This window comes from Vombatus ursinus, unplaced genomic scaffold (assembly GCF_900497805.2).
Source record: "Vombatus ursinus unplaced genomic scaffold, bare-nosed wombat genome assembly UNPS02012179.1, whole genome shotgun sequence".
NCBI lineage: Eukaryota > Metazoa > Chordata > Mammalia > Diprotodontia > Vombatidae > Vombatus > Vombatus ursinus.
In genome coordinates, this window is record NW_020951957.1 from 415,316 (window position 1) to 440,300 (window position 24,985).

The following is a 24,985-nucleotide window of genomic DNA, read 5'->3' on the forward strand; positions in this document are numbered from 1 at the left end:
TATAAACAGGCATATAGGTGATAGGGATATAAAGAACAAGTTAATAATGACGTAATTAAGACTTTGGTAATAACAAGGACAAACTTTCAAGAAGTGTCACAGAAGAATTTTGTTTCCTTGCAACTTTTTTAATTACAGAAAATTTTTAAAAATTACAGGCAAGGAAGATGAAACAGGCAAGAAAAGATGTTCTTATGCCAGTGAACATGAAAGTAGAATCAAATACCTCGGTGAGAAAAGTCAGTTCTACTAAAAGGGAAGAAAAATAAGTTGGGGTACACACAGAAAACATGTCTTCCTTGACAATTCATCAGTGTTAAATGGGTAATTGTGTGTATTGTTAAAGGAAATGAGTAAGTGGTTTGATAGGAAGTTAAACAGCCATGAGTATTCTGCTGAATGCTAAAAAAAGTTTTGAATAAAATTTTAATATTTTGTTCTTTACATTGCTAAAATTTCTCCCAAATATTAAATTTCTCACCTCCCCCATCCCATAACCAGCCATTTCATGTAACAAACTTTTTTTTAGGATAAAATGAGATATTTAAAAAAATTTTTTTGTTATTTTAAGTTACAAACTCCCTGAATCCCACACTAGAGAAGGCCACCATTGATATAGATTTTATATATATGTAAAACCATATTATGCATACTTTTTTTAATCAGTTTTTTCTCTGGAGGTAGATAGCACTTCATAGGTCCTTTGTAGTTGATTTGAGTATTTGTAATACTCAGAGTAACTTAGTTGTTCACATTTATTCTTCAAACTATTTCTGTTACTGTATACAATGTTCTCTTGGTTCTGCTCATATCACTCTTCACTATTTCATGCACATCTTTCTATGTTTTTCTAAAATCAAGCTGGCTCATTTCTTACAGCACAAGTAATATTCCATCACAAGCATATACCACAACTTATCTAAACAAGTTTCTCAATTGAAATGGAGGCATTCCTTTGCCACCAAAAGACAACTGCTATAAATATTTTAAAGCATATAGGGTTTTTTTTCCCTGATTACCTTGGGAAACAGTCCTAATAGTGGTATTTCTGGGCCAAAGGGGATACACAGTTTCATAACTCTTTGGGCATAATTTTAGATTGTTCTCCAAGATGGTTGGATCAGTTCACAATTCCACCAACATTGTATTAGTGCCTTAATTTTTCCACATCCCCTCCAAACATTTGTCATTTTCCCCTGCTGTAATTTTGGCCAATCTGATAGGTGTGAGGTGATATCTAAAGTTGTTTTAATTTGAATTTCTCTAATTAATAATGATTTTTTCATCTGACCATGTATAGTTTTGAGTTCTTCAAAAAACTGCCTGTTCTGGGGCAGCTAGGTGGTACAGTGGATAGAGCACTGGCCCTGGAGTCAGGAGGACCTGAGTTCAAATCTGGCCTCAGACACATAACACTTACTAGCTGTGTGACCCTGGGCAAGTCACTTAACCCAATTGCCTCACAAAAAAAACAAAAAACTGCCTGTTCATATCTTTTGACCATTTTTCAATTGGGGAATGACTCATATTCTTATAAATGTGATAAAATTCTCTATATTTGAGATGAGGCTTTTATCCGAGAAATTCTATAAAATTTTACCCCCAATCTTGTACATTCCTTCTAATCTTGGCTTCTTTAGTTTTATTTGTACAAAACTTTTTTATTTAATGTAATCAAAATTATCCATTTTATATCTCACAATGCTCAAAAAAATTCTTCTATCCCTAAGTCTGATAGGTAATAGGTTCTATGTTCTTCAAATTTACTTATGATATCTCCCTTTTATATTTATTATATAGTTTTATAGTTAGGTCATATATTCGTTTTGACCTTATCTTGGTAAATGATGTAAGATATTAGTCTATATCCAGTTTCTGCCAGACTGCTTTCCACTTTTCCCAATAATTTTTACAAAATAGTGAATTCTTTTCCCAAAAGCTTAAATCTTTACAATTCTTAAACACAAGGTTACTATAATCATTTACTACTTTGTATTTTATGTCTTACTCAGTTCCACTGATCCACCTTTCTATTTCTGCAAAGGAATGGGGTGGGAGGTGTCTCCTTATCTTTTCTATAGGGCTATGTTTGTTCTTCGTAAATCTGCAACATTTACTTTTGATTTGCGGTTATTGTTCTTTTCATTTACATTGTTGTAGTCAATATATATATTGAATTCTTGGCTCTGTTTACTTCACTCTGCATCAGATCGAGTGAGTCTATACTTCTCTGTATTCATCATGCTCATCATTGCTTACAGCACAGAAACATTCCATTGCATTCACATATTGCCATTCGTTCGGCCATCCCTCAGTCAGTGGGTATCTACTTTGTTTCCAATTCTTTGCTACCACAAAAAAAAAAAAAAAAAAGCTGGTATAAATAAATTGTTGTACAAATAGACTTTCTTCTTACCAATGACTTTCTTCACGTATATACACAGGAATGTAATCTCTGGGTCAGAATATGGACATTTTAGTCCAGATAATATGCGATTATTCGCATAATTCCAAATTGCTTTCCAAAATGGTTGTACTCATTCAAAGCTCTACAAAGACTGCCCTAATGTGCCTATTTTCTCACAACCCTGTCTTTGTCATCTTTTCCAATTTGCTGTTAGTGAGGTAAAAATCTCAGGATTATTTAGATTTGAGGCAGCTAGGTGGTGCATGATAGAGTGCCGGGACTAGAATCAAGGAGATGAGTTCATGTCCGATCTCACACACTTACTATGTGGTCCTGTGCAAATCACTTAACCTCAGTTTCCTCATCTGTAAAATGGGGATAATAATAGAACCTACTTCCCAGGGTTGTTGTGTGGATAAAATTAGATAGTAATTGTAAAGTGCCTGGCACACAGTAAGTTCTACGTAAATGTTAGCTATTCTTTTTATTCGTGATTTAGAGCATTCTTTCATAATGGTTTTAATAGTTTGCAATCTTTTGAGTACTCCTTATCTTTTGACTACTTATCTACTTGAGACTAGCTTTTCATCTTAAGAATATATATGTGTATATATATATATATATATATAGGTATCTATATATTTTGGTTGTATATGTATGTATACATGTATGTATATGTGTGCATACATATGAAACCCTTGCCTGAGAATTCTGATAACAAAGATTTTCCTCCCATTTAACCAGTACTTTTTTTAATCCAGACACTTTAATTTTATTTGTACAGAAGCTTTTCAGTTCAAGAATTTCGAAGTTGATTTTCTGATCTTGTAAAAGCACTTAGCACAGTGCCTGGCACACAGTAGGTGCTATATAAATGCTTAGTCCCTTCTCTTCCCTTTTTCGCTGGTCACCATGGACCTGCAGCATAGCATATTGATCGACAGGCCTAAACAATCACCCGGGAAGCCCTTATAGATAAGCCGTGGGTCCCTCAACTGGGCCTGATCAAGTGGCATCTGCTTTGGAATAAAGTACAATTTCATCTAGCCTCTGACCAACTCTCCCTACGTCAGGCTGAGGTGAAGGGCACTGAATGCCTGAGCAGATTCCAAGAAATAGAAGTTTGGAGACAACATATTCCAGGCATGAGAGAGAAACTTCGTGCAAAGATGCAGAGACCGTCAAAGGAAACTGTACAAGTCAATCAACCACATATATGATTTGCTACATTTGACTCAAATACTTCCCTGACAACCAGGCCAAGTTTCAAAGATGCAGTTCATTTTATTATGGCAAGAATAATTAAGCTTCAGTGGCAGGAAAGCTAGATTTTGCCAACTTGCCTTGGCAGCAAATTCTTTAAACCCTCAAGGCCCCACTGAAATGGATGTTTGCTAGTTTCCAGGAAACTGCACTTATTGCCAATCAGATGGAAAGCATTAACTCGTATGGACGCACCGTGTTATAGTGGAAATCTCACAATCATGGGTCATGGCCTAGACTCAAATCTTGACTCTATAACTTGCTATCTGTTTGATCTAGGATAAGTTCCCTTTACCTTCCTGGCCTCAGTTTCCCTTTCTGTAAAATGAAAAGGTTGGACTAAAGGACTTCAGAGGTCCTTTCCAGCTCTAGCTCTATAAATTCCTATTCTAGTATTTGAAGGACTTCGAACATTATTCGGTAAGGGTATTTAAAGATTCTACACTTTTACCCCACCTAGCTGCCCAGATTGAAATTTTGATCTCCACTGAATTTGCTGAACTTTCTGTTTTCAAGAGTGTTAAAAAGCTAATTCTGACCAGGGTTTTCTGTTATGGTTGTATGTGATAATTTTTTTTAGTCTTTGAGAATGTTAGAATTAGGTTCAGAAATTGAGGACTTTTCATTTATTCTATAAATATTAAACTTAATATTAAACATATCTGTGCAAGATACTGTGCTAGGTGCCATAGGGAAAACAAGGATACATAAGATAGTCCCTGCCTTCAAGTAGTTTGGAATCTAATAATTTAGAAAGTCATGCAGAGGTAATTTTGCCATATTTACTATCTCTAAACTATACTGAAATCACTGAAACCATAAATTACTGTGATTACTGTACTCAAACCAGGCTGAAATCTTTAAAGGCATAAATGACTATATTTACTGAAACTATGCTGAAATTATTGAAAGGTTAAATTTCTCTATTATTTATGTGCTATTATTTATTATATTCAGCTATGCCAAAGTTACTGAAGGGATAAATCACTATATTTACTGTATCCAAACTATGCCGAAATCATTGAAGGCATACATGCCCTATTTCCTATACCTAAACTATATCAAAATCTTTGCAGGCATAAAATACCATATTTATTCAAACTATGCCAAAGTCACTGAAGGCATAAATTACCTTATTTACTTAAATGACTGAAATCATTGAAGTCATAAATTATCATATTTACTCAAACTATATTGCAAACAAAAGCAGAAATCATGAAAATAATACATGCTATATTTATTGCAGCTGTTAAAATAATTCAATCACAAAATAATAGATTTAGGACTGCAGGCACTTTAGAGGGCTACAAGCTTCCTCCCCCATTTTATTGATGAGAAAACCAAGGCACAGCCAACTTAAGTAGTTTGCCTAGGGTAACAGATAGTATGTCACCAGGAGAATTTGAACCCAGGCCTTCTTGACTCCAAATCCAGTGTTGTATTTGCTACATTATTCTGCCTCTAAAGTATAAATGATCGTGTCTGTTATACTCAAACTATACTGAAATCATTCAAGACAACATGTTAGGATGCTAGAAGTGAAGCCAACAGTCTAGCATTTCCTAATCATGGGAATATTTATTTGACTTGTCCAGAGCAGTAGAGACACTGGAATTTTAATCTTACAGAAATTAAATCTCCTAGACGGTAAATATTGCTTCCTTTTGTATTTGTATACCCAGCATCTAACTCGCGCCCCCTTTCTCCCAACTTATGATTTCATGGGTGTTCGAACTCCCTCTACAAATGCAAATAGGTGCCTGTTCTACAACTTCGGGTGTTAGTTGCCTGTAGTCACTGAAATGTTTAGTGACTTGAACAGGGTCACATAGCCAATAGGTGTCGGAGGTGGGGCTTGAATGCTGATTTTCCAAGCTCTGAGGCCAGCTCTATTCATTATGCCAAACTGTCTCTAGGCTGGAACGTAAGCACTTAAATGCTTGTTTTGAATAGATTAAAGTAGAATACCCCCTGATGTGATGTGCATTTGGTTTGATCTCACAACTCCCTCATGCTAAGGCCCTAGTGTCCCTCTTCAGGATTTTTTAGATGTGAGGGTGAGCAAAGATATGGAGAGTTTAAATTATATGTGACAAGTGATAGACCATTTTCTAGTCCTTTCCCTTGGATACTTGTCATACCCTGACATTCTGAAAACTGCCTAGCGTACTCTGAAAAGGGTGGGAAGTAACCAGAATTAACTCACACAGCGTGCCCGCGGCATGGCTTTTAATTGGCTCCGGAACCAGCTCTAACAGAGCCTCTTGGAAGAGTAGCATCAATTTGCCCTGGACGGTCTCTTACTCTAGACCCGCGGTTCCACTGAAAAGGGGGCTGGACCGCCGGAGGCGGTGAGTCCGGGCTCCTCCTGGGGGCGGGACCGGGCAGCCCACTTGGGTGGCTCCCTGAGCCGGGCGCTGCTCCGCACTGTGAGACTGAGTGCTTGGCACCGGTACTATGTATCTCCGCAGGGCTGTTGGGAAGACTCTGACTTTACCCCTGAGGACCTCTCCTTCCAGCCCCCCACTGCTCTGGAAGCACGGTGAGTGAGCGCGGTGCGGCCCCAGAGTGCTGGGAGCCTCCCCCAAGCACATATGATCCCCTACTATCGGATCTTGCGAACGAACCCGGCTAGGAGAAGCAGGAGGAAGGGGAGAGAGGTTACCCACTGTTTGGGGAGGCCCCAGTCCAGCACAGGAAAGATGCGCTGAAAGCTTGGAGACCCTCAGAGGTAGAGACTGACCCCAATTTCCTTCCTTTACCTATACCTCACGATTTGCCTCAGGGATTGGGAAGTTAAGTGAGGGGTTCTGGGATGTCAAAGATAGCTGTCTGGGCTCATTTGGGTTACAGTAGTGTCTTTTATAATTTTATGTGTTGTACTGGAAAGAGTGCTGAACCTGTAGTTAAGAGAGTGGTAAGTGAGTTCTGCATCTGATACATAATAGTTTTGTGACAATAGTCAAGTTACTTAAATTCTTGGAGACTTGGTTTCTTTCTGTAGCTGTAAAATGGAGCTAATAAAAATTGTAGTAGAGTCCTTTTGAAGTCCAAATAAACTAGTGTGCCTTGAAGAGCTGTATAAATGCCAGCTATTATATTTGTGTGCCTATAATCACAGAATAGCTGCATTAACTGGACCATTAATTAGAAGCCATTTCTGGTCAGTTATGCTGCTTTGGCAAGCACTGTGATGCAATTGTTTAAGGGAGGGAACCCTAGGTTTGGTCAGAGGACCTTGATTTGAATTTCTGTCACTAGCTAAATGAGTAGTCTTGGCCAACTCACTCCTCTTTCAACCTCAGTTTGTTGTTCACTAGAACAGACCCCAAAATCTGAAATAGGTTTAGAAAGAAGTTTATTAGGTTATTTATTAGAGGAGAGAGAGAGAGAGAACTGGAAAGGTGGCTCCCTCTCTCATCCAGGCTCTGAAAGGTTTACATTTATATAGAGTTTAGACAAGGACACCCACTCGGGGACCCCTCGAAGATAATAATCAATTTTGCCAAGAGGACAGCTTGAAAGTAAGGTAGATTGAGATAGATATGAGTAACTATAAATGTTCAGTAAAATTTGGGTGAAGCCAAAACATAAGGGAAACCAAATACAAGTTTGGGTGGACCTATCCCAAGTTTTAGGTATGGTAACCCAAAACAAGAATGCTTTGGTTAGATGCAGGACCTGAAGGAACCCAAAATACCTTGTAACCATCTCTAGCATTCCTGGATAGTTACTGGGGTCAGGGGACCTTCTGGGTGCAATCAACCTTTAATCACATAGGGTTAGATTTAAGCAACATAATAATTTATCCTGAAGAATATAATAAATCATTTTTCCTCATCTATAAAATGAGGGAATTGAACAAGGTAACCTCAAACATCTCTTTGCTTAACAATCTGTTCTCCAGGCTCAGCTAAAAGGGATCCTCTGTCTCAACCTTAATGGAAAGAGTGCTGGATTTGGAGCAGGAAGACCCAATTTGAATTTTGACCCCCATTTTCTAGGCCATTTTCAATCTGTGTAACCTTGAGCAAGTCCATTAACTATTTTGGGTGGGGCTCAGTTTCTTCCTTCATAAATGAGGGAATTGTAGTAGATGGCTTCTAAGTTCCTTAGGTCCTTGGATCTTAGGTGATTCTAAGATCCTACTGAATTAACTGATTCCCTAGGTGCCCTGCAGATGTCCCCATGAATCATTGAAAGCAACTTGTTGGATACCAACATCCTTGGCTTTTGAGGATCAGGATCATATCCTTACTAATTCTAAGGTTAGAGCTTCCCTACCATTTGTTAAGACATCTATAGAGTAAGGAGCTGAACGAGAAAGAAGCAGGCCAGTGGTGATGGTGGTGATGAGCTGGGGTTCTGGGCAAAGCTGTCCACAGCTGTTGTACAAGAAGGGCTTTCTGGCAGGAGATTTTTGCTTTCTATGTGTCACATATGATCAGGGTACACTGCCTGCCTGCAGGCCAAGGTTAGGGAAAAGTTATCTCTTACATTCACAGAAACCAGAAAACTGTGACCTTGTTTCTTTAGAAATCCACAATTCTGGTTGACGAAAGGAAGAGATAGAAAGATGGGATACAGGAACCAGGTGGTGCCTCTGTGTTCTTTGTTTATTTACTTCATTCATTCAAAAAGCATTCATTATGTATCTGGCAGGCATTGTGCTAGGCACTTACAAAGTATCAGGATATTTGCAAAGAGAAAGGAAACAGTTCTGATCTCAAGGCAAGAGAAAGGGAGAGAGGGGAAAGAGAGGGGGAGAAAGGGAAGGGGGGGTGGAGAAAAAGAGAAGGGTGGGGGGAAGAAGAGAGAGAGAGAAAGAGACTCAGATGGACAGAGAACCTGAGAACCTGAACACAGGTAAGTACCTAACTTTGGGTTGGGTTTTGAATGACAATTTTGTATAAAGTATTTGTTTCAATCATGGGGTCTCAACTTCTAGTAACAAATAAACACCCCTCCACAGCCTTTCTATGGTCTCACACCTGTTTTACATCTATATTACACCATTCCCATCAACCAACTGGGCAACCTTCAGCACTAAAGAGATTACTCTTGACTGATATCTCAGGTTAGACTGTAGGTCCTCATTCTTAAAATTAAGGAAATTAAAATGTAACATTAAGGAAAGAGTTTATTAGCTAAATTAATTAAACAATTTGTTTCATTTATTTGGGGACGTAAGTTATTTAGTTTAATCTAAGCTTCTCTTGCTATGAGAACTTATTTCCCTTTCATTTCTTAGTAGGAGTCCTTTCCTTCATAAAAGCTGATCAATGCTAGTGTTCATACCTGAGAAACAAGAGGAATATGTAAATATTAGAGCTGATTTTTAAAATCCCCTAGGAGACATTCCATCATTGTCTCTGTACAGGCTGTCTGCACTCCCTCCTCACCCCAGCTCCCTCTTCCCTCCAGCATTGAACTTAAGCTCTACCTTCTACAAAAGATTTTTCCTAATTTCCTCAGTTGGGAGTTTCTTCTGAAATTACTCTGTATTTACTTTGTCTTTACTTATTTACCAATGTGTTCCCTCCACCCACCACCCCCAGTAAATCATAAACTCCTTGGGTGCAAGCATTGTTAAATTTTTAATTTTATAACCTTAGCACCTGGTATATCATAGCATTTAATGTTCATTGGATTGGAAAACCCATATAAATAAACACAAAATATAGAGCAGGACCCTTTCCATCAATTTAATGTAAAGTAAAGGCTTTTTTTAACAACAGCCTTGTTCGTCTCATCCTTCTAAGATTCAAAAGGAAACAGTGCAAAGAAAAGAGCACTGTTCTGTGTAAAGAAAAGAGTCAATGGAAGGCTATTCGAGACACTTTCATTTGGGAGCATCCCTGGAGCCTGGGAAGGGGTCCCTGATAAGATCAGGTCCTTGACCACATACTCATGGGGTCAGGACCTGGACTAGGATTCAGTTTTTAGTCAAATCTTTATTCCTTTAAAGCAAACCAATAGCATACATAATGACCATGACTGTAAGTAGAGGTGAAAATAACCCTAATGGCAACAAAATCTGAAAAAAAAAATGCAAAGAAGAAAAAAAGATCAGAAACTCTGAATGTTTTTGTTAAAGCCAATATAAACATTTAAAAAATAAATTGTAGATCAACAAGATACCTGACTGGACACCTTCCCCAGACCCCATTAACTCTCAAAAACTACCAAAAAAGGAATATGTCCCAAATGTAGAGCAAAAAAAGGGAGTCCCCCAACAAGAAATTAACAGAAGAGACCACTAATCCTTAAATTGGTCCCTCTGGACCCCTCTCCACCCAGCCTCCACTCCTAGCAGGGACCACACAAACCTACTCCCAGACTTATGTCTGGGGCTCAGGTATTAGGATCTCTTCTTGCTTCACAGACTTTGTCTACATATCTCACTCACTCCTACCCTCCACTAGCAACAAGCTGCAGATATTGATTCTGCCTAATCACAGGGGGAGGAGTTGAGGGAAGGGGAGTGGGAAGCCATCAGGCTCAGGTCTGATGTGGTCCTCAGTTAGCAACCCCTAAGGCTGCAGAGACTTTGCCTGTAACACCTTCAACATCTTCCCTTTGGACTGCAAAAAGGTGGATACAGTGATAAAGCCTACAGAAGGAAAAGAGATAAGCCAAAAAAGGAGCTAGGGGCTAGAATGCATAGCTGCATTCAGGGCTGTGGAAATGGAGTCTGGAACCCAGCTTAAGCCAGTCATAGGGTATATGGATCTAGAGTTAGAAGGAACTTGGGAGGCCACCGAGTCCAGTCAATTCATTTTACAGATGAGTCTGTCCCTCTAGGCCCTGAAAATGGTAAGGATCCAGCCCAGTGAGCATTATTAAATCTTCCACCATGAGAGAAGGTTGAGACAGCTTTGCAGTCCAATCCTAGGGGTGTATCCACTAGTGGGGGGGGGTGGCACAGCAGGGGAGGAAATCATATAGTGAGTGATGGGGAAATATAAAGGAAAAAAATGTCGAAATATTAACAAATTCAGCAAAAACTCAAAATGCAAAGAAATCAGTAGAAAATATCCTAAAACCAGAAAGATAAGTGCCACATCCTTAAAGAGATTACAAACTTAATACTTTTGTATTAAAGTAAATATTTGTTACTATTGTCATTATTAATAAACTTTTCTCCAGGTGCAAAACAAAACAAAAAAAACCCAGAGATTACAAAGCTGTTTTAAGAGATATTATTAGACAAAGGAAAGGAGACCAATGTCTGATGAAATATAGAACTGTGAATCCCAAGAGAGCACGTAAAAACAAGAAATTCTGGAAGGGTTCAAAAGATGGATTAAATTTATAATGTAAGAGATTAGGACTAACTACTATATATACACACACATATACATATATATACTTCAGAATTTATAGGTCTAAATATAGAAATAAACTCTCAGGAACAGAAAAAAGTTGAATACAAGTAGAGAGTTTCTCGAAAAAAAAGTAAAGGAGTTTAACAGATTTGGAATGCAAAAATAATTAAGTGGAAAAAAATCTGGCAGAAGATAATCAAAAGATAATAACATCAAAAGAACATGTGATTTCTATGCAAGCCTTCACTGGCCTCTAAGGAAGGATGCGTAGGGTCTTGTCTCTTAGAACAACATGACAAATAAAAAATCCTGAACACCATTATTCAAGAAATAGTACAAGATAACTGCCCATAACTTTTGAATATACAAAACAAAGCACCATTGAAAGAATACACAGATTGTCTACAGAAAACAACAGCTCTGTGCTTCAAACTCTTAAGACACATAGTGTTCAAATGTAATAATTCTAATGACAAACAACAAGTTCAGTAAGCAGCCAAGAGAAAGGCCTTTAAATACAACGGAAAGGAAATTTGAATAACACAAGATTTTCTGTACAACCTCCCCCCAAACCACAGAAAGGAGTGGAATATTACTATATTCCAAAAAGCAAAGGAGCTCAATCTGTAACTCCAGATGACATGCCCTGCAAACAGAGGCCTAATTATCACTGAAAAAAGAGACATGTTCAACAAAAAGAGGCATTCCTGCAAAAGAATTCCTGCAAAAACAAAAATTTTAAAAACCAAAGCATAGGGGCAGCTAGGTGGCTCAGTGGGTAGAGAGCAATGGCCATGGAGTCAGGAGGAACTGAGTTCAAATTCAGCCTCAGACACTTGACACTTACTAGCTGTGTGGCCCTGGGCAAGTCACTTAACCCTGATTGCCTCACCAAGAAACAAACAAACAAACAAACAAACAAAATGGAGTATAGATGTGAGCAGAATATTTGGCTCAGAAAACAATAGAAACACATAAAATGTAAATAAGTACAATTACCAAGGAAATAATAATTAATGAAGTAAATTGCACTATGTTTAGAGTTTTTTTTAAGAGAAAAACTGACCTGTAGGATAAAAACAATAACAAAAAAAAAAAGGCATCATCAATAGGTTAAAAAAACATAAATGTGATATAGATGCAAAGTAATTTTAAAGAAATAGAAGAAGTGGGGCAGCTAGGTTGCACAGGGGATAGAGCACCGGCCCCAGAGTCAGGAGGACCTGAGTTCAAATCTAGCCTCAGATACATGATACTTTCTAGCTATGTGATGCTAGGCAAGTCACTTAACCAAGTTGCCTAACCAAAAAAAAAAATATATATATAGAGGTAAAGGTGGATGAATAGAATTGAAGAGCAATGTAATAAACCCTGTAATTCCCATGTAGGAAAATTAATGTATTTTATAGGACAAAATTGCAGAGAGGGAAGATTCATAAATGGGACGAAGGAAGAGAAAGGACAGAGAGGAATGAGTAATGTACCCTTATCAAGTCCATGGGTGAACAGGGAAGGAGTGACAGCACCTATAACCTCTCAGCTAGAAGAAGGGTTGTAATACAATAGCAGCATAGCAGAAGAGAAGGATTGAATCCAGGAAATGAAAAGGGGGATCTCATACAAAAGGGTAAGGGGAGCTTTCACCGAAGAGTATTCCCACAGGGAAAGATACATATGCCTTGCAGTGAGAGATGGTAACCTCATGATGAGTTTAATCTGGATGGAATTGGTCCAGCAGGAAATGACCTTCTTTTTGAGGGTGCCTCCATGAACAATTTCTTAGCCCAGAAAAAAGAATATGGGAGCTCCAAGGGGCAGCTGACACCAGGAGCTTTGAGGGTCAGGGTGGACACAGAGGTGAGCTAGCATAGTCAATGGAAAGAGGAGCAAAAGGGTAGATTTGGGATTGCACAATTTAGGACATGGTAATTTCTACCAAGAGGAACTGCTTCTATTCATATTATTTCCCTAACAAATTGAGCAATAAAAAGTGGGGAGTGGGAACAGCGTGAGCAAGATCAATTAGAGGCAGTTACATAGCAATTGGGAGGAAGCTCTAACTAGATACTTCAGAAGCTTTAGCTACATGATGAACCCAAAGAGATTTAAAAAAGAATAAAAAGGGATATAGACCACAAATATAGAAAATAACATTTTAGAATAAATAGGAAAAGAAGATAACTAATAAATACAACAAAGAAAAAAAATCTTCTTTGAGAAAGGGCATAGAAAACTAGCAAATATAAGAATTTTGAAGGAGAAGAGGAGAGGTAATTTAAATTTTTATCATTTCATTCTTTTTCAATTAATAAGCATTTATTCTCTCTCCCTTCCCTACCCTGTACTCTTATCCTCTCCAATACTCCAATTACAAGGAAGGAAGGAAGGAAGGAAGGAAGGAATGAAGGAAGGAAGGAAGGAAGAAAGAAAGAAAGAAAGAAAGAAAGGAAGGAAAGAAAGAAAGAGAGAGAGAAAGAAAGAGAGAAAGAGACAAAGAGAAAGAAAGAAAGAAAGAAGGAAAGAAAGAAAGAAAGAAGGAAAGAAAAAAAGAAAGAAGGAAAGAAAGAAAGAAAGACAAATATGCTTAGTCAAACAGAACAAATCCACACATTGGCCACACCCAAAAATATATGTCCCATTCTGCACCCTGAGTCTGTTATCTGCTGTCAGAAGGTGGGTAGCATGCTTCATTACCAGTCTGCTGGAAATGTAGTTAGTGATTGCATGTATCAGAGCTCTTAAATCTTTCAAAGTTGTTTCTTTTTACTATATTTTTGTTATTGTATTAATAGTCTATCTTATTCTGTTCATTTTGTGTCTTCCCAAGTGTCTCTGAAACCATCCCTTTCATCATTTCTTATGGAGCAACAAAATTCCACTTCTATATAACATAATTTGTTCAGTTATTCCCCATTTTATGGATACCCCCTTAGTAAGTCTTTGCACATACAAAAAGAAGTTCTATGAATACTCTTGAACATATAGGTCTTTTTCCTCTTTTTGATCCCTTTGGTGTATAGGCTTAAGAGTGTTATTGCTGGGTCAAAGGGCATATACATTTTAGTGACTTAGTCGTAAATTACTTTCCAGTATGACTAGACCAATTCACCGCTCCATCAACAATGCATTAATGTCCCCTTTCAACATTTGTCATTTTCCTTTTTTGTCAACTTTGCCGATCTGATGAAGGTGAGGTAGAAACTCAGAGTTGCTTTAACTTGTATTTCTCTAATTACGTTATTAGTGATTGGAACATTTATTTTTCAGATGACAGTTGATAGCTTGAATTTCTTCCCTTGAAAACTGCCTGTTCACATTAGTGGAGTATTGTTCAGTACAGAAAGCTAAGGAGGAAACACGCCACACTCACCTCTTGCCGGAGAAGTGATGAACTTAAAATTCAGAGAGAAACATGCATTTCCAGGCATGACCAAATTTGTTTTGCTGTACTGTGCAGGTTTTGATGAGGAAATTTGGTTTTGTTTTTTATTTTTTGTTCAATGGGGGCCAGTGGGAGGGGCAGATTACAACTGCATTTACATTTTTTTAAAAAGAAAATTACATAAACATAGAGTAGGGAAGATTTTGAACTAAACATAACTGGGGGGGTGAAGCAAGGGGAAAAAAGAGGAAGAAATATACAATTAAAGAAAGAAAGAAAAAGGAATAATTTAAATAAAATTGTAAAATTAGGGAAAAGGTCCATAGTGGGAATAGAGGCAGGGAAGAAGAGGGTGAAAATAATTTGTGAAAATAGAGTTGTATCAGGGCAGCTGGGTGGCACAGTGGATAGAGCAACAGCCCTGAAGTCAGGAGGACCTGAGTTCAAATCCAGCCTCAGACCAAACACTTGACATTTACTACCTGTGTGACCCTGGGCAAGTCACTTAACCCCAATTGCCTAAAAAGAAGAAAAAAAAAGAAAATAGAGTTGTATCGAAGTGGTCTAAAGAGCAAAGCTAATCATGGGGACAAATTGTTGATTTAAAAGAGTAAACCCCAGGGGCAGCTAGGTGGCGCAGTGGATAGAGCACGGGCCCTGAAGTCAGGAGTGCCTGAGTTCAAATCTGGTCTCAGACCAAACACTTGACACTAGCTGTGTGACCCTGGGCAAGTCACTTAACCCCAATTGCCTTAAAAAAAAAAAAAAGAGTAAAATCCACAATCTGTTGTTCACAAGAAATACATATGGGGGAAGGGAAAGAGAGTAAGCATTTCAGCACCTACTATGTGCTAGGCACTATGCTAAGCACTTTATGAGATCATTTGATTCTTACAACAGCCCTATGAGGTAAGTGATGTTATTATCTCCAATAATAATTGGAGGAAACTGAGGCAGACAGAGATTAAGTGACTTGCCCAGGGTCACACGGCTATTAAGTGTCCAAGGTCAGGTTTAGGACTAAGGACTTCCTGCCTTCAGGCCCAGTGCTCCATCTACTGCACTAACAAGCCACCTCTGAAAAGCAGAGACACAAATAGAATCAAAATGAATCTAGAACAATATTTACTATTCAAGTGAATCCAAAAATGCTGGAGTTGCAATCATGCTAATAGGGGACACAAATGTAAAAATTCACAATATGAACAGAGATTAATTATTTTCTGTTCTACTCAATAAATCCTAGTAGAGGTGAAATGGAAAGAGTACTGGACCTGGAATTAGGAAGACCTGAAATCAAATCAGATCTGGAACATTTACTAGCTGTGTGACCCTGGACAAGTCACTTAACCTCTTCATCCTCCATTTTTTCTTCTGTAAAATAGGGATAATTATAGCACTCAACCCTCAGAGCTTTTGTGAAAATAAAAAAGATATAATATTAGGAAAAAGCTTTGCAAACCTTCAAGCACTATAAAATGTTAGCTATAAGAACTTAGGAACATAATGAATACAGGTAAATACAGAAAGATTTATATGAATGGATTCAAAGTGAAATAAACAGAGCCAGGGAAACAATATACACAAGGACTATCATAATGCAACTGGAAAGAAAAACAATGACAACACAATTTCATCTGAATATTGTGAAACTGTAATGACCAAGGTTGCCCCAGAGGAGAGGTGTGAGAAGAAACCTTTCCCCCATTTTTTTTTTTTGCAGAGATGGTACCATGCATATAATGTCATTACATATAACATCAGGTTTTTTTGTTTTTTATAAATAATATCAAATTTTTTTCCCACATGTTGGTAGGTTTTGTTGAACTATTTTCTTCTTCTTTTTTGAATCTTTATAAGGGATGGCTTACTGGGAGAAAGTAAAGGAGGGATGTAATGGGAAATGTAGGTGATATAAAAACAAAAGACATTAAAATATTTTTTTAATTGTGAGTAGCAAATAATTTGAAGTTTATGGTTTGCATGTGATCTCATTTTTAAATTTTGCTTATTTGAATATTTTTGTTGGTGGCAACTGTTTATATTACATATATATTTCTATATATTCATGTATATTATGTATCACATATTTTAACATATGACATAAATATATATATATTTAAATACCCAAGAAAGATAGATAGCATCCGACTGAGAATCAGCAGATTCCCAATGGTCTATTTCTACCATTAACAAGCTATATGATCCTGGACAAATCCCTTAATTTAGCTGGGCTACAGTTTCCTCTCCTTTAAAAGGATAGAATTGGCCTAGATGATCTTCTGAGGTTCATTACTGCTATATTATTCTATGAGTCTATACGATCTCTGTCTTGGTTTCATTATCAGTGAAATGGGGGAGATGGACTTTTTGACCTCTAATGTCACTTAGACCTCCAAAAAAATGTTTTTCTTAAAAACATGCTTACTTCCACTGATCAAAGGAGGTAATGGATGATATATTTTATTTCTTTAAACAAGACTTTTCTTATATTTCTGTTATGACCCATATGTAAGATTGACTTTGAAAAAAAATCCATATTTTTGATACCTAATGTGAAAACAACTGAATCCTATAGCTGCTAAAGTTTATCATATGATTTAGTAGATTTTAAAAGATAACATTAAAATAGTTATGTAGTCAATAGGCATCTGTTTTTCCCTGTTTCTTACAGCTCCTTTCCCTTGCAGGGGAATTGGTGGGATGGAGTTTTGGTGTTTCTTCCTCTCTTTCTATTGATTTTTTAGTTTCATTAGAAATATTTTGTTATATAAATGTTCCATTTTTGTGTTAAATACAATCTGTTTATAATGAAATAAAAATGTTTTAAATAAGCATCTGTACTTAGCCTTGAATGAAGTAATCAGTAATACAAGAGAAGTGGATTGAATTTTTAATGTGCTATTTAATGTAATTTTATGTAATTATTTTAAACTGTCCATTGTGATAGAAGTAATGTAAAAAAATTTTTTTTACAGCATCCCTTCGACAGATGTCATCTAAGAGAGTCCCTGGATTAGCTGGGTCAAACATGATATATTATCTCTTTGTTGGTGTCACTTTTAGTGCTGGTGGCTATTATGTAAGTGTTTTTATAACTACAATATTATGGGACTTATATATGATGATGATCTATGTTATGCAAAGCAATGGGGTGATTAGGTTAAAGCTAGTTTCATAGTATCATAATTACCTTTCTGTGTTTTATAAAGTTCAGGGACCAATGTTTGGCACTCCTATGGACTATAAAATTGTGATGTTCATGGTCCCCAATATTAACTCTAACTGCATTGGAATGAATGTCATATATTGTAGTCTTACATGAATGTAAGTGAATGAAGGCAGCCCGTATATGAAATGAAGGAAATTTTCTATCAGGAAAGATCACTATGCACTTACTGCTTCAGTTACTTCATTGCATACAGATTCGTTTAAACAGCATGACAGCAGTAATTACTTGAGGCATTGTAAATGTGCATTATTCTAGATGGCAATCTATGAGTCAGGATTGTCAATGAATCAGAAAATGTTTGTATGCTTTGGTCTCAACATGATTTATTAAGTTAAATCGTCACTCCTATTTTCATCACTATATTTTTATTTATTATATTTATTTATTGTATAGAATATTTCAGTTTTCTTCCTTTTAAAAGCAGTTTGGAAAGATTGCTGGATTTGGGGTCAGAAGAGCTGGATTTGAATTCATAATCTGCTGCTGTCTACCCATATGATCTTGGGCAAGTCTGAGTCTTAATTTTCCCATCTGAAAAATGAGATGGGGGCAAGATGATGTCTAAGGTTCTTTCCAGCTCTAAATCTATTCACCTGATTCCTTCCAGCTTTATATCTTATGGCCTGCTCATTATTTTCTTGCAGGTAGAGAATTGGTGCAGAAGCTAAAAAGCTGGCCTTAGAGTCAGAAAGGTCTGTGTTCAAGATCTGCCTTTGACCTATCTTAACTATGTGACCAAGTACAAAATATTTCACCTCCCAGTACTTCAGGGATCTCTTTAAGACCATAAGCTACAAATTGTTGATCAGCATCAGTGGAAGAAGTTTTCACCCAGGAGTTCCTCCCCACCCCTGCCCCAGCAAAAAAAAAAAAAAAAAAAAGCAATGCAGTAAAAAAAAGAACATATTTCATAGTATCTAATCCTCTCTTTTCTTCTAAGCAAGAAACCCATCACAAAGCATATTCCATTTTTAATGATTAAATCTAGGGAATTATATCACTAGAACTCAGCATCATGATTCTAAGACCTCTGGAATTAAATACAGGTATACATTTGCTTTCAGGCTTACCGGACATTCACATCAGACCAGTCTCGGTACACAGAACGTATCAATAACATGCAAGTGAAAAGTACCATGAGGGAATCACCAGAGATGCTACAACATCCAGGTAAAAGCTTTCTTCCTTTTCATCTACCCTGACACACAAAACATCCAATGTTTTTAAAGCATGTGCGTTGAACTGTTTGCCATTGCTTTCCATTCCTGAGGAAATCCAGAATCTGAGACTGAAAGGTTGCTCATTCAACAAGAAAGATATAATTTGAAACCTAATGAAATGTGTTTGGGATGGTAAAATCTGATGAATAAAAATGCTTTCAGTTTGGTAGTAGGTCTGAATCCCAACTCTACCACTTACTACCTGCACCTTGGACACGTCATGTTATCTCTCTGGGCCTCAATTTCCTTATCTTATCTGTAAAATGGGGGAGTTGAACTGGATGACCTTTAAGGTCCTTCCAACTCTGGAGCTATGATACTATGAATCTATATTGCTGACCAACTGCTTTGACTCCTTTGTGTTTGGAAGTAAGTATTATCTATTATCTTTCAGGTTTTTGGCTTCATTCAGTCCATGGAATCCAGGGCATTCATATCTGTCTAGCTCAGCAGTTTGAGATAAAGGAACAGAGTTGTTGGGTTTTTTTTTCACAAAGCACAAAGTCATTTTCATTCCAATACTGTCTTTGTCTACTCGTGTTTCTGACCAGAATCCACTAGACTACAAAGTCATTTAGATGTTTGGGGTTGAATGGCACCTCTTTAACCTGATCAATTTGGGGAAATAGCCACCGTAAGAACAGATGTGATATTTTTTTCTTTTCAAATTTCAATTGTATCATAATAGATTTTGTATTCAGTTCCTCCTGGTTTGTACATGTTTTACACTTCCTTATTTGTTTATCTGTTGTCTCACCCCATCCCCACCCCCTCAGTAGAATAGGAGGGCAGGAACTTTTTTTTCTTTTTGTATCCCATTGCTGAGGACCTTTATTAAGTGCCTACTATCAGGAACTATGCTAAGCACTGACGATACAAAGACAAAAGTGAGATAGAATAGAATTGGTGCCTTATATTAATTCCTTTGCTTTCATTCAAATTTTATTCCAACTTGATAATGGTTCTCCTGAATTGTAAAGTGCTATCCAAATATACAGTATTATTAAGAAAGGGTAGAGGGGAGAATGAATCAGTTAATGAATGAAAAGCATTCATGGAGTATTGCAAAGCACTGTGCTAACAAATATGTGAATGACACTTCTCCCTTCACTTTACTTTTTACAGTAATGGAATGATCCAGTACCTGGATGCTTGTAAAGAATAATAATAATAATAGCAACTGATGTTTATACAAAGTATTCCAAAAGACTTAGCGCAGATTTTTTAAAATAGTATTTTATTTTTCTGATTATGTGTAAAGACAATTTTAGCAGTCCATTTTTTATAAGATTTTGAATTCTAAATTTTTCTTCCTCTCTCCTTTCCCCTCTTTCCTTCTTAAGATGGTAAGCAATTTGATATTGGTTATATATGTCAATCATATAAACCATATTCCCATATTAGTCATGTTGTGGGATAAGAAACAGAACAAACGAAAGAAAATCTTAGTGAAGCTTTAAAGATAAATCTTTAAGCTATTTTTTAGCTTAAATTTAGATAAATCTTCCAGCTAAATAAAGCTAAAGTTTAAAATTGCACCAAGTCTTTTGGGACACCATATAGCAATTTAAGATTTGTAAAGTGCTTTAAATATATTATCTCATTTGGTCCCCACTACAACTCTGTGTGGTAGGCACTACTTCATTTTACAGAGGAGGAAACAGAGCTTCAGGAATGTTAAATGACTTGTCCATGGGGTTACAAGAACATTAGTTTTTCCTAATTTCATATACAAGACTTTTCCCACAAAACCACACTAAAATGGAGTCCCATGAATGAGGTAGTCTTGATTCTGTTCCATTCCTTTCAATAAACACTTATGAAGGACCTATTATGTGGTTGTAATCTTGGTGTAAAGACAAAAAGTAGTTAAGATATTTATAGTTTATTTTAAGTTTATAGTCTACTGTAAGAGATGATAAACCATATAGACCGATAATACTGCCACAAAGTATGTACAAAGTCATACGAAATAATTTTTGAGAGAGAGCAATGATAATATCAGGAGGCATCAGCAAAATAATTAGTATAGGAGATGGCAGCTGAGATGTGTTTTGAAGGAAGCTAGGTAGTCTGAAAAGGAGTGGAGGGAACGCACGGGGAGGGAGCGGGGTTCAGGAACCACACGTGCAAAAAGTAGAGAAGAGGTATATAGAATGATGATTTTGGAGGTCCCTTTCAACTTGGAAATTTGGTGAATTTAAATGATCATATTTTCAGCAACAGATAGCAGTTGCTAACAGAATGGTTTTTTTATCTTCTATCTTTGTAGAACATAAGCAGTAGGTTTTCATCACTAAATATTACTTTGACAATATTTATAATGAAAGTAGGTGGTTTGGGCTTTTATTTTCCTGCTATTTTTTTTCTTTTGTATGTCTTTTAATGAAATTAATCTCAACAGATGAGGAAGTAAAGCCCACAGAAACCAATGAAGGCTGTTCAGAAGCCCCTAATGACGCTCCTCCTTTGGAGGCTGGTTTGGCAACAGCTGAAGAAATTCCAGATGTGGAAGATGAAGCCCCAGAGGAGACTTCTGCAGTCAGTGTCGAAGCTGGCTCAGAAGAGACTCCGGCAGTCAGCGTTGGAGCTGGTCCAGAGGAGACTCCGGTAGTCAGTGTCGAAGCTCATCTAGAGATCAGTGAAGTTGCTATGGTCGGTGTAGAATCAGGGCCAGAGGGCACAGATGCAGCTGTGCCAGAGGCAGCTGAGGCCAGCAACACAGCTCCTAAGCCCGAGGAAGCCTCAACTGTAGATACTGAACTGGAGGAAGACAAGAAATCTCCCCCAGAAGCTGAAACCTGTACAGAGGCTGAGTTACAGGAAGAAGCCCCTCCCCAGGCCTGAAGCTACCTTAGCCCACTGGGTAACCTAATCTCCGTTTGCTACTAAAAAAGCCTCTAGGCCAGGAAAGATGTCAGAATGTGGGTGAGAGTTATGTGTAAATTCCAGGAAGAATTACTCTTCATTCAAGGTTACTTTCTCAACACTTTGATGTGCTTTGAAGAATTATAGAGTCACTTGATGGGCTTGGGGAATGCATTTATTTGTAAATGTCCTAGGAAATTTCTCCTCTGAGAGTGAGGAAAGCACAATAGAGTTGGAGAGGTCTTGAGGAAATCGGCTCTATTGGTATTTTTCTTTTTAAAATTCCAAGTGATCACAATTAGCTGTCTACACAATCCCAAATTGCTTTTAATTTCAAACTGTTAAATCCCTTTCGGTCTTGTGGGCCTGGATAGAGTGGCTCTTGAATATGAAATCAAGTCAGTGAAATTAGTGGACATTTTTATTGTTTCCAAATTCATTCCACTAACACTTATAGAGATATTCAATTGGAACTTGCACATTTTATGCTCTTGGTGAGATAAGAGCTGCATCTATTTCCATTATATCTTCCTAACCCAAATCATTCTATCCTACTTCCTACCTCCAACTCACCTGTCTGACTTCTCTATGTTAAATGGGATAGCTTGATATGTTTCTTTTCCCTCAGTGCAAGTATACTACTACAGATTTGAGACTGGTGGCCATCACGACTTGGTCTAAAATTAAAAATAACTGTCCTATAAGGCAGTCGTGTAGTTGGCTGTGAGACAATTACATTCCTCACCCAATCTCATTTTGATTTTTACTTGTGTGTAAAAACTCTTGAACTACTGAGTGAAGGCTTTTACTGTCTCTAAAAATAAATTGCTAAAATATCTAAATAATGAAAGGAAGTAGAATCTGTTCTTCAATTCAATTCAAACAGCACTTATTAAGTGCCTAGAATGTACAAGCTAAAACAAAACAAAAAGAATGTGCCAAGCAATTCACAGTGTGAAGAGGAAAGATGGAGGAATTAATAGAACCAACGTAATGGAAAGTGTTGGATTTGGAGGATCACAATTTTAACCTCACTCTGGCACTTAATACCTGTGTGACCATAGGCAAGTCTTTTAACCTCTGAGCCTTAGTTTGCTCCTCTGTAAAATGAGAGGAGTTAGCCTTGCTGATCCCTAAGTTTGATTCCAGCTCATAACCTACAGTACTATTGTAACCTCTTCAGATATTTGAAAGATCTCCCTTGCTATTTAAAATAATAAACTCACTTTCCCCATTGCCTTCAGGAGTATGCCAGCACCATCATTTCTTCCCTCTTCCCTAAGAGAAAGAAGGGGAGATATCCCAGTCTCTCAGACATCCCTCTCATTGTATTTCCCCTTTGCCCTGGGGTCACATAAATAAGGGGGAAGAATAATTCCTCTAGAGTTGGTGACCTACATAGCTTGTGGTAATAGAAATTTCACAGAATCTCAGCATTGGAAGGGACCCAGAGGCCATCTCCTCTTTATGATATCCCCTAACAAATGGTAATACAGCTTTTGCTTACAAACAATGTCACAACTCTAGAGTTGGAAGGAACCTTAGAGATAGATCCTCTAGGCCTGGGATTCTTAACTTTAGAGCCCTTTGGCAATCTGGTGAAGCCTATGACCCCTACTCAGAATTTTTTAAATGAATAAAACAAAATATACAGGATTACAAATTAAAGCAATTATATTGAACTTATCTATCTATCTCATCTAATCTATCTATCTGTCTGTCTGTCTATCCAGCTAGGTGGTGAAGTGGAGAGGGTACAGGTTCTGGAGCCAAGAAGATTCATCTTCCTGAGTTCAAATCTGGCCTCAGACACTTACTACAGTGTGACCCTGGGCAAGTCACTTCACCCTGTTTGCCTCAGTTTCCTCATCTCTAAAATGAACTGGGGAAGGAAATGACAAACTACTTCAGTATCTTTGCTAAGAAAACCCCAAATGGGGTCATGAAGAGTCAGACAAAACTGAAAAATTTCCAAACAACAATATATACATTTATGTATGTATTTTATATATATACATTGTGTGTGTGTGTTTATGTACCCAAGGTTAAAAACCCTTACTCTACAGCTTGTTCCCCTTCCTAGTGGAAATGAAGGTGGGGGAAGGGGCAGGGAAGGGGAGGGATAAATAAAGCATTTGTATGCTCTAGGCAAGGTTTAGAAAGTATGCCCCATGGGTGTTACTGTCCTGTAGAGGCTTTTGAGCTTTCACTGTTATACATGTGACTTCACTTATCACAATATAAAATACCTATGTGCTGAAGAAAGTGGAATTTTCCAGCATTAAAAACATGGGTTTAAAAAAAAAGTGTCATACATTGTGCCCTCTTCAGTATTGTACCACAGGCAACAGTTAACCTTGCCTTCCTCTGGTTCCCATTAGATAATAGGTGGAGAAACTTGGGCAAATTAGAAGGAAATAAGTCAAAGCCACACATTTTTTCCAGTTTTTAACTCTTGAAATGAACAGTGATCGAACATGACTAATGTGGAAACATGTTTAATTTGATTGTATAGCCTACTTGTATAGCCTATTATCAGATTGCTTGCCATCCTGGGAGGGGGGAGGTGAGTGAGGGAGGGAGAAAAAAAATTGGACTTCAAAATCTTACAAGAAATAATGCTGAAAACTAAAAAAAAAATTTATAAAGAAAGAAAAAAGAAATTAACTGTGATCAAATGAAATTATATCAACAAAATATGGTTCAAACCTTAAGGCACTATATAAAAGTCATCTACTACTATCTGTAGTCTTATAATGGAATCTGGTTTCCTTTGTCCAGAAGACTTGGATGACTGAGTCCTATATAGATTAAGTGTCTTGCCCAAGGGCACACAGTGAGTTAGAGGCAGATCTGGACAAGAGCTCATGTCTCCAAGCTTCTCACACACACACACACACACACACACACACACACACACACACAATGTTTTCTGCTTCACATACAATGTGCTAAATGATTTCTAATTGTTTAGATTAGGAAAATACTGTAATCTTCTTTGTACAACATCTGTGAATTGAATAATTTCCAATAGAAAGAACATCAGCAACTCTCTGGAGTATATCCTCCTTCATACACCATTCTAAAGATATTTTTTAAAAAATGGTTTATCTGAGAATTATTCTGTAAACAATATTAAACATAATACAATGAATTAAAATGTTTTTCAACTGTTTTTCAATGATATACTTTTACATGACATTGATTTAAATTAACCTTTGGTATGACTCTGTGTCTTTGCTGTGTCTGTCTATTGTATTAGGAAAAATTTATGGACTAAAATAA

General features: G+C 37.2%; 1 protein-coding gene across 1 annotated transcript; it reads left to right on the forward strand.

Moving 5' to 3' along the window:
• The first annotated feature begins 6,124 nt into the window (after positions 1-6,124).
• Positions 6,125-23,542, forward strand: MGARP (mitochondria localized glutamic acid rich protein). The gene is made up of 5 exons (XM_027857528.1): positions 6,125-6,212; positions 17,359-17,462; positions 18,677-18,782; positions 21,237-21,698; positions 23,434-23,542. Exons 1-4 carry the CDS (start codon positions 6,128-6,130, stop codon positions 21,677-21,679), a joined length of 738 nt encoding a protein of 245 aa, XP_027713329.1. The 5' UTR covers positions 6,125-6,127; the 3' UTR covers positions 21,680-21,698; positions 23,434-23,542.
• Positions 23,543-24,985: the final 1,443 nt, after the last annotated feature.

What these genes read in the sequence shown, in the direction of transcription:
- MGARP (XM_027857528.1), top strand. Translation starts at nt 6,128, where the DNA reads ATGTATCTCCGCAGGGCTGTTGGGAAGACTCTGACTTTACCCCTGAGG. An exon ending in CCCACTGCTCTGGAAGCACG is followed by an intron (nt 6,213 to 17,358) that starts GTGAGTGAGCGC and finishes TTTTTTTTACAG; the next exon opens with CATCCCTTCGACAGATGTCA. An exon ending in TTAGTGCTGGTGGCTATTAT is followed by an intron (nt 17,463 to 18,676) that starts GTAAGTGTTTTT and finishes ATTTGCTTTCAG; the next exon opens with GCTTACCGGACATTCACATC.